We start from the raw sequence: 10,773 nt of genomic DNA, 5'->3' as shown, positions 1-10,773 counted from the left end.
CTCTGCATTGAAGCTCCTGCATTAAAGGGTCGCAACAAAAACACGTTTATAAAAAAATAGATCTCAAAATCTTCCTAAATGCAATTATTTTCTGACACAGACATTATAATTTCAATGTTTTGCTAACATTTTGTTAGATTCAAAATTAACAAAATTGCTCCGCAGAGAATTGCATTATATCCAGCTGGGATATGCCCACTGAAGTGCTCAGCACCACAAAGTTAAAAGTAAAGGTGTTCTTTGCTACTTTGAGGCCAAGACAGCATTTTCCTGACCTGCTGCTGTTAATCATTTCAAACATATGTTTACATGATTGCTTTTGCCAACCCCCGTTCAGCTGTCACCAGCCCCCACAGAATATAATAATAAACACCTTGCACACCCACAAAGGGGTTACTGGAAAAGGCTTGGGTGCATGGAGAGGTCTGGAAGTTTTGAGAACACAAAACACACAGATTCCCTAATTTTTTGTCAGACATATCATCCTTTGACCCAACAACAACATGCAGGGTTGATTTTCAGGTGCAAATTTTATTGTGAATCATAACAAAAGGTTTCAGGAAAAGCACAGGGAAAAAAAATCAGCAAGAGTGTGTCTTTTACTTACAGAGTACATATATTCTGTGAAAGCCACTAACTCTGCAGTTGAAGGCAATGCAGCTTCATTTTAACTAATAATTATTTTCAGATACATGTTTAGCAAATTTTGAAAATATTCTTTTTTCTCAGTTAGTTTGATATTGAGATTGAGGACCAAATGTTTCAATGACTCTATTATTGTTGCAGTGTGCATGGTACTAAATTGTTAGACAGAAAAGAAAATCTCATTATTGCAGAAACAATCTCACAGAAAATATTTTCAGAATACATAAAATTAGCCCTTGTAAATGTTGGATGACTCAAAACCTCTTTGGAAAAATCTGTGGATACTGAGGTATGCGTAATTTAAAAATTTTGGTGGTGCTATGACAATTTTTCATGTGACAAATCAAAGTAAAATATCTTCATGCAAGCTAATTGTAACTTTTTACAAAGGATTTCTTCAGTCTGTAATTGTACCTTGACTGTGAAGAGAAAGCTCACACTAATTCTCACAATAAAATGACAAAAGTCATACAGGTAACAGTGTAAAAATCTTACAAGAGGTCTTCAAGGCACTGTTTTCTCTTTGAATGCTTGGCCATTGATGAAGGTTGTTTTGAGAGGAAGACAAGAATAACAAAAACAAGACCTAAGGCTGGCATCTAGTATATTAAATATCACTTATATCTTTATCTAATGAAACAAACTTCTAAAAGCCATTCTGCTTTACAACACTGTGGCTTGCAGTAAGGTGTCTGCTAAAATCATCTGAAACATGAATTTAAAACCATACCTCCAGAATAAAAAGTAAGAACAAAAGCCAACCAATACCCCTGTTATCATGGTCTGCTTGAATGCAACCATCCCCCAGCACTGCAATGCTCTCTAAGAGAGGCTCTGGTGATTTCCTGCCACAATTCACTGCAGTGGATTAGGACCTTATCCACCTCCTGCTGGTCCACTTGAATTCCTGAGCTATGGAGCTGCAAGGGCTGCTACCCTCTGTAACATGGAGCTGCTCCTGACTAGGAAATGTAAAGAACTGCTTTCTGCAGTCAGCACATTTAACAGGAAACTTGGTTCGTCTGGACTCCATCAGAAATACAGAGCAATCCAATGCTGGGCTTTATGAGTGTGTCTTGGGTAAAATTATGCAAAGGTTCCTTTTTATAGGACTTGTTCTTTATGGCAAATAACAGGCAGTCAGCTGAGAAAGAAATCTGAAAGGAGCTGAACTCAAGATATTAGGATTTTAGGTAATTATTTTGACAACAGCTTATTGACACACTATGAAAAATCTGTAGCTCCTCTTTAGAAAAACCCCAAACAGTAAGTTCTGTGTGGTTGAAAGAGCACACCAGGATCCATCCAGAGGGAAAGGATGCCCATCTCCAGCCACAGAAGAAACCCAGATATCCTATTGCTGGATGCAATGGATGAATCAGAAGTCACAGAAAACTGTTCTTTTGGGGGGTTTCACAATGCCCCAGCAGCAGCAATGGTTACTGCTTCTTTGCTACTCAAGGCAGGCCAAGAATTGGCCACTTTTTGGTGGGCTCAGCTGCCTGTGGGGTTTGTGTGACACAGCATAAGAGACAGGCACATTGCTCTGGTGGGTGGGATCCCAAAACCATCATGAGATCCTCAGGCAGGGCCTTGGATTTATCCCAGCTGGCTTTAGGATCCAAAGTGCTGAGATAGCAGCCTTGAGACCACAGGCTCCCTCTGGGACCAGGAGAGGAACTGGCCTCTCCAGGTGGCTGCTCATGTCTCACATGAGCTAAATCAATTGGTTTGGGTCCACTTAATCATTTTAAGTAATTATAAATAAACCTGGGATTGGCTAAACTTTAAACAACTTCTATCTTGATATAAACAGTGAGGAGAATTCTGCTTTCAGCAGTATGTCAGGGTGCATTGCTGTGTATCAAGAATAAAAGAAATGTAGGTGTGGCAGAATTTGGCCCAGATAACTTTTCTATTCCCCGAAGGAAAGGGCTGGCCTACACCAACTGCTGAAAAGCAAGCTGTCTACAGTAGTATTCTATATTTCTCTTATATTCTGAATCAAAGCAATAAATATTAGATATAATCTCTATATGGGATTAATCTCTATATTGGATTTTCTATTTATCTGATAGCTATTTAAATCTACACTGTCAAAAATATAAGCAGTGACCCACTCCTACATGGCAGCATATACTATTTGTGTGTAACTGTTAAAACTATCACATGGATCTATATTTACATAGGACACTGTTGTTTATATAGCAGATTTTCATTTACATGAATTCTTACCATGGGATAGATAATTGTGGAAAGGTTGGATATTGTTTAAATGCTTCTACAGTTCTGCATAATTGCATTTCAACATGAGGATTTAATAATTCTGTCTCAGTTTTATGTTTTATAAGGATGGAAATGGAGCCTGACAGATAATTCTCCAATAATGTTATACTCATATAGCACAAGAAATACTTATTTGCAAGTCCAGGCAAAGAAAGCTGCTTCAGTGTTCACTTTACCCATATAAATCTCCTCTTTAAAGAAAGTGCACTCCTGAAAACAAAGGCTGTCAAAATCCTTCAGCACTGTTGAAATGTAAAAGCGTTGCAGCTGAGCATGGTCTGCAGAAAAAACATCATTTGTTTTTTAATTAGCTATTACAATTACTACTAGGTGTGCAAATGAAAAACTTGCATGTTAAACATTAAAATAAGCTGAAATTGCTGCTGATATATACACGAGAAGTTCTGTCTCAGTTTGCTCAAAAAAAGTTTGGTTCATTCCTATCGTTTAGCTTCTCAGATACTAAAGCTATAATGAAAATGTTCATTTTCATTGAGGTCAAAATGTCAAAATGTCCAGCTATTTCTCCCTGTAAAGGGGAAAGAACTGTTGTTTTCTGTACCTCTGATTTCAGAAACTCAGTTAAAAACTGAGGTAAGAAAATATTTTAACAGGTAAGAAAATATTTTAACGAAGATATTTAGAGTGCTTCTTACTCAGATATTCTTAATCAGGTAATTTCTGAGATCAGAGAACACCCAGGCATTGTCCTTTGAATTGAATATTGACTTTCCCTTGGAAAAGTTCATATTATTTCTCAGGAAAATAATTTTGTATTCTTCCCCCAGCAGAAGTCAGTATCACCGTATTACCAAATATCAACTGGCGTTTAGCAAAGACAGAAAATCATTGCTGGAGTTCCCTCTGTGCTAATGTTGTACTGGAAAGCTCTGCATAAAAGAAAAACAAAAAAAGCCCTGGAAAATGGAAAAATGTAATGCTTTACATCATGAGTAACACCCAGCTGTTACTGAGTGTCCCTGCCAGCTCTGCCTTTCTGCTGGTGACGATTCCAGCCCTGACCCATCGCTTCTCCTTGACCTGAGCCAGCTCTGCTCTAACTAGAGGGCTGTTAACAACTCTCCTTCCTGCATTAAGCACTCCCAAGATTTCTGAAGAGTTATCAAGGAATTTCAGCCTGAGGAATTTTTTTCCTGACTGTGTAAAGCAGGACCCCAGGAATTTGTGGTTGCAACAGAGCGCTTTGTTTCAGAAGTGATGCAGGCAGCCTCCAGCAGCTTCCTCTGGAAGCATAACTGGAGCTTGGTACCAGTCTAAGGGAAGAATCAACTCACATTTCCCTTTTGTGTCTTTGTTAAAGCTAAAAGCAAACAGATAACAGCTCAATTTGTGGTAATTAAATAAAAAAAATCTTTGTAGCCATGTAAAATCACCAAAGAACTTTACACTGTAACAGAATCTTTGCAGATGGAAGTAGTTTTGACCACTTCTAGAAAATGAATCTTATTTTTTCGTGTTGAACATTATGCAGTTCATTATGACGAACATACATTCATCATAAAATCAACCAAAGGGACAATTCTAAATTCTATTCAGCAATTAATCTAAACTTGCAGTCTGAGAATCCTGTGATTAAACTGCCAAAATAAAAACAAGCCGTTCTTCTACTTTTTAAATGATGTAATAATACAAATATTATAGAAAAGCTGTATTATGCAGGTGTGTCTTCCTGAAAAGTGTTCTTTGCAAAAAAGATCTCTTCCTTGAACAAAAACAAGTGACAAGCTGCAAAGTGTGATGCTGTGGAATGCTCAATAGCACATATTGAAGCAGAGTATCACATCGTAGTAAGTCTGAAGGAATGAGTAGCCACTTCAGTTTGTACCCATAAAATTAAAGCCTAATAATAGCACTGGAACTATATATTCAGCAGGTTAAGTTTCTTCTTCTTAGCTGTCATGTGAACAAATGTATTTAACTGTTTCTCCCCATGCACATTCTTCACAATTAGAATGGAACTGTCTTATCATGGATAGAAAATATTCTTCCCCTTCCCAGATTAAAAAAAGATGTATGTAAAAAAATAATTAAGTACTCAGTACAGAATATTCCTATGATTGGCCCCAAAGGCTGATTTGAATCAAACCTACTAATTTTTTTTAATTGCTTCACCTATTAAAAACAGTATGAAGACACAAATGTCTCCCAGACAAGACTGAATTATCCCAGAATGAAGACAGGAATTCTCCCAGAAAATACCCAGATACCTTCCTCCAAATCCTTTTTTCTTTATAAGTTATATTAGTTTTAAATCTACTGTGAAAATAGTAGTGCCAGAATAATCAACTGATAACCAAAAATTCTTCAGCTAAATGGTTTTGTTCCTTTTAGGATAGAGATGCAGAGGAAATACTGACAGAAGATAGGCTAGTTATGATGTTTTCTTTGTCAACACTCCTTTGTGACTCAAATCAATTCTTCACTCCACATTCCTGTATTTGGAAAACAGATTGTACAGTACTCTCAGTGTAGACTTCAAGTCACAATTTACAATATCTAGAAAAAAGACAAGGGAAGACAAATTAGTAACTTCATTAGCTCCAAATGTTTTCCAGAAAAATGTGCCCATTCTCTGCTCCTTTCCCTTGCTCACATTAATAACCATGAACATTTGATCACAAGGATAGAAAAAAAGAGTAGAAATATCAATAAAACACAATTTTCAAACTGGCAACTCAAAACTTGGTGTTCTAACCACTTCTAGTTAGGGATACAAATAGCTCTGGATGCTGCTGATGAAATGCAGCCAAGCTCAGATGCTCCTGAGTCAAAGTGTGCCCAGGATTACACATACTTATATGACTTCATCTTCAGACAGTTGTGGCTGGAAAGTAATGATTTTGAAAAAAAGTAACCAATGGAAGCTTCCTCTTATGTAAGAATTGTAGGACTTGGCACACTCTGGACTGCAACATCCTTCACTAGGCCCAATTGCAGCAAGATAGCTAGAGGCAAGTTTAAATTTTCCAGAGGATCTAAGGAAGCTAGGTATACAAGAGTTCCTTGAACAAACATCTGAAAATTCTTTGAGTTAGCTGACATTCATGGCTGAATCAGTCCTCAGAAACTCAACATCTAAAGTAAAGGATTTATATGAAACAAAAAGCTAATGAATACCTTCTGTTTCAAAGAGCAGTTCTTGAGAAAGTCAATATTATTTCACAAGAAATCTATAAAACAAACTGACAAGTACTACTGCAGCAGTCTACACCAGTGCTTTAGTCAGTCTCAAACAGGGATTCAGAATTGCCCCAGAAAGAGCAGAGTGGAATCAGAATTGTCCTATCTCTTTCTGCTGAATGCACAGGAACTCAAATTCCTAACTGTGGTTCTTGGAATTGGCCAAAACCTCCAAGTAAGCCCAGTAAATTCTGTATTCATTATACTTATCTACACTGATGTTTCTCACAGATTCTGAAGGGGTCACACTTTAAATAATTAATCCAATCAAACCTATGCCTGGTAAGTGTGCCAACTAAAGACATTGAATTTACATCCATGGACAAAAGGTGGAAACACTCAAGGCTAGATTTTATTCTGGGCCTTGGTCATATAACCAGAGCCAGCATTGGTTTGTGGCTCTTTATAAATCAGATGAAAAATGCTTGGTATAAAATGAAGAGGAAATGCCAAAAGCTGCAGGAAGGGTGCATTGCCCCCACAAGATCCCACTGCAATCTGTAATACTGTTTGCATGCAACACTGGAAGTTTCCTCTTTCAGGCCAGCAGCAAGGTGCAGAATTACTTTTTTTCCAAACACAGAACTTCTATTATTAAAGAAGTAACTTTGTTAGGTCTTTGCAAAGACACCACCACAAAAAAGATACCACCACCACCACAATGAAATCCCAGAGAAGGGCTCAAAGTAAAAGAAGCACATTCCCAGAGAAAGATGGGTTATTCCCGTTGCTACATGGGTTTGACCAACACATGTAACATTTTACTGGTTGCAAGTTTCTAAAAGAGAAACCCGAGTTTGGCTTTGATGTACACATTGCAGGGAGCTCTGAAAAAGCTCAAACTGCAAATGAATTCATTATAGTTTCAGCAAATTAATGTTCCAGCCATTCTTAAAGTAAAAGGTCACAGAAAGCTTTTTAAGACCTTTTCGATTATATTGCAAATAACCCAAATAAACTGTTGACCCCATAAAAATCATTGGTTTTCATACTCATTTATTTAACTGCATTCTTTTTTTCCCACTAAATATGTTTTTCATATTCTAAAGCACTTTTCAGCATATTTTTTCCTCAAGGACCTCAAAGAAACAGTGCAGGAATTCAAAGAGTATTTAGTGTACACATTTAGGGTAAGATCCTTTTCAATACTCTTTTGCTCACTGGAAATTTTAAGTACGGGCATTGTGCCCAATGTAACAACACATAAAACAGATGTGTTTTTCCATTCACTTTGGGCAGGAAGTTTCATATTAAGCATTTCAATAATTGCACAAGAAATGTCTTATATATGCTGAAATATCCTTATGGCTTGATTTATACTGGAAAAATTAGCTGTCCCCTAGAGCAATAAATACCTGAAAAATTAAATGCCATAAGAATTTTAAACCATCCATGGGGAGTAAGGGATCACAGATACTCTGTGTTTTACTTGGATCCCTCAATTTCTCTGTTTCCTCATTCTCACTTTGACTATTTCAGACATAAAGGCTTGTGATACACTCACCAGTGGTACAGCTAAGCATGACTGTGGATAAGAGTTCAACCAGTCAAAAGAAGTAAAATATCAGGCTAAGTAGGTGCAGATTTAATGCACAGGCTCGATCCTGAGATGCATTATTCTCTGTGTGTGTGTGTGTGTGTGTGTCTGTTATAGCCTGGAAGTTGGGAGGGAAGGAAAAAACCCTGAATGGAGCAGAACCTGATCCAGCAAGCAGTGCCTGAATCTCCCAAGAGTTCTGACTGTTAGAAGCGACACTCTGACATGAGCTTATGTCAGCTCCTCAGGGAATGACAATCCAATATTGTGGCAGGAAAAGACTGTGAGCACCACGGAATGTAAGTCTGAAATTGGTCTTGAAAAGACACAGCTATGTTGATTTTTGTGGCAGGTAACCAGCAGGAGCCCAGACATCATTCCTGGTGGGAAGAGGGGAGGAGAAGCTGCACACCCAGCTCCTGCACGGTAAGAAGTGGTAGCTCCTCACAGGAGGAACTACAAGAGATACCCATTACCCTGGTGACTCAAGGGCTGTGTCTCCAGCCTGAAAAGCTGGATTTAAACACTGTATGTGTAGGAACAAAGAGGAGTGGAATCCCAGTGCTCCCAAAGTCAGCAGCAAACCCTTTATCCTCACTGAAGCACATTCTACTGTCCGTCCCCAGCTCTACAACTAATTTAAATATGCATTATTAGGTCCTGCATCCAAAGGCAGGTATGTGAACATTTGAAATTCTACTTCCACAACATCTCCTTCATTTGTGAAAATCTTATAAATTACTGGAATACTCAAGGTTTAGCGTGAAAATGTGAGATGGGGGAAAATGGAGCAATTGGAGCAACTGACATCTGCCAGTGACACCAATCACAACTGTTTTTCTTTTGGGAATATTAGAGTATTACTGCATATATTTGGCCAATGAAAAAAGGAAGCATTACAACCTTTGAAAAAGTGCATTTAAAATACAGAGTTCCTTGAGCACTACAAAATGTACCTTGCCTTTTCCTGCTGGATTAACTTTACCTTTACTTAGCCACACTGTAACCTTGTAAGATCGGGAGCTCACACAAATTTTTAAGGAGATACGAAAAAGGTAGAATGGGTACCTTCTGGTCTTGGCTTTGGTTTTTCCAATCCACCATCCTGCATTAGCTCAAATGCAAAGGATACATTGACAACCTGGCAATACAACAGAGGCAGTCACTCTTGTGAACTCTGTACAGAGCAAATGGTCAAGACAAGATATATTTAAAGCTGCAGATCCAGATATTCAAAAGGAAAAAATAGTCAGGGCTCTGTAGATCTGGTCTTTGGAATCCAGACAATCCATTGTTTTGCTGTTTCTGGGTGACGGTGGTTGCAGAAAGATAAAGGTAATTGAAAGTTAACATGAACTAACACAACCCATAATAAAATTACTCACAAGTAAGCACAGCCCACTTCCTACGAGTTCAAAAATTGGAACATGATGGACCCTGAAGTGCTCTTGTCTTGAACAGACAGATGAATTGCCTGGATAGCTACAGACACTGATGTAATGTTGGTCTTAAATTGACACATTGTACATATATGCCTTTATGCTTCCAAAATCCTTTAAACCTTTCCAACATTAAATTCTTGGATTTTGGACGCACAAAAAAAATCAATTCTGTCATCAGTGCCTGTGTGTAATCCTATATATGTTAATGAACAGTAGGTCTTGTATAATGACAGCACCACACAATGGCTGCCAAAATCTGTTAATACTTGCTAACCACCCCATCATTAATATAATTTTCTGTTTCATTCCAGCTAGGTATTAATACTGATTTTTTTAAATACTTGGAAATGGTTACCAGTACGGTCCTTTCTTGACTTCAGCTATTAGCATCAAACTTATGCACAAAAGTTTGTGTTATCCTTCTACAACTAGACATATCTATGCGTTTGTTTTTAACAGAAAAATTAAGTCTAGTTACCTTTTGTTCAAAACTGTCAGGAGTCAAGAAAAAGCTGTGCAGGGGAACAAAATAGCCTTCCAGGAGACCCATTAGCAGGACTAAGTACACTCCATCTGCAAACTGAAAAAAAAAAACATTTCTCAGTACATTTTCTATTGAAAACTATTTGAAAAATAGTTCACTGCTTTTCTTTGACAATGGAGTCCTGGAACAGATTTGCCCAGGGCAGTGGATGCCCCACCCCTGGAACTGACCAAGGCTGGATGGGGCTCTGAGCAAGCTGATCTGGTGGAGGTGTCTCTGCAGGAGGAGTGGAACTGGATGATCTTCAAGGCCCCCTCTAACCCAAACCATTCCATGTTTCTGTGGTTTTGTCACAGGCCTCTCACTCCTACCCTAGTGGCATCAGGTCTATGGGTCTATCAATCCATCACCTTCCTGAGGCAGGTGATTTTCTTTCAGCTGATGGAAATACAACCTCTCATTTCAGAGAATGCTGTTTCAGATAAATGCTTAAGGAGTTTCTAGGTACATTTGAATGTTTTCCCTCAAGGTAAATGATGCAATGAGCAGAAATAGGGAATGCCCTTTTGAAAGCCTTTACACACGATTTCCATCTAAATCTTAATTTTACCTTTGAAAAATCTCTATCAGCTTGGTAGGTGTGTAAATAAAGCAGAGATTCTTAATAACATGAACCAAGACATAAAATAAAGCCTGACCTGAAGACACCTGGGTTTTTTTGATAGTGCAGATCCCATCCCTTCCTGCCTGACCCCATAATTTTCTTATGATAACTGCTGCAATTGTTCACATGGGGAGGTATTAATACAGCAGGATTAAGCTTTTCTTTTAGCTTCTTTTCAGCCAATTTAGCAGCTGAGAACAAGACAGAAGAGCATGCAGCACATTATTTCTGTGGTGCAATCAAGCCTGCAGCCCAGCTGTACAGCTGCCCATACACTTGAGCAGCTTTGCTCTGGAGAATTCCCGAATTCCCCCTGAATGGAGGCTTTGTCATCCCATGTGCTTGTGCAAAGGTAGGCAGGAAACAACTGCTCAGCCTGGCACTGGAGCAAACCAAGTGCACACAATCCCTTCCTGACCAAAACAAGCAGGTCCTTGGCAGCAACCAATTAATTTTTATGCTAATGGAGATACAAAACTGTTTTAGATGCTTGATTGGTGAGGGTCTTCTTTGT

General features: G+C 38.4%; 1 protein-coding gene across 1 annotated transcript in view; it reads right to left on the bottom strand.

The window, feature by feature from the left end:
* Window positions 1-511: 511 nt before the first annotated feature.
* The window catches only part of PARVA (parvin alpha), a 34,579-nt gene continuing 24,317 nt past the window's right edge, over window positions 512-10,773 (bottom strand). The window contains exons 11-13 of the mRNA XM_005426120.2: window positions 9,590-9,691; window positions 8,738-8,810; window positions 512-5,448 (exon numbers count right to left, since the gene is read on the bottom strand). Coding sequence (XP_005426177.1) covers window positions 5,372-5,448; window positions 8,738-8,810; window positions 9,590-9,691 — 252 coding nt within the window. The 3' untranslated portion in view covers window positions 512-5,371. The remainder of the gene's footprint in view (window positions 5,449-8,737; window positions 8,811-9,589; window positions 9,692-10,773) is intronic.

This window comes from Geospiza fortis, unplaced genomic scaffold (genome assembly GCF_000277835.1).
Source record: "Geospiza fortis unplaced genomic scaffold, GeoFor_1.0 scaffold590, whole genome shotgun sequence".
In the NCBI taxonomy this organism is placed as follows: Eukaryota; Metazoa; Chordata; class Aves; order Passeriformes; family Thraupidae; genus Geospiza; species Geospiza fortis.
This window is presented reverse-complemented; position numbering and strand designations above follow the sequence as displayed.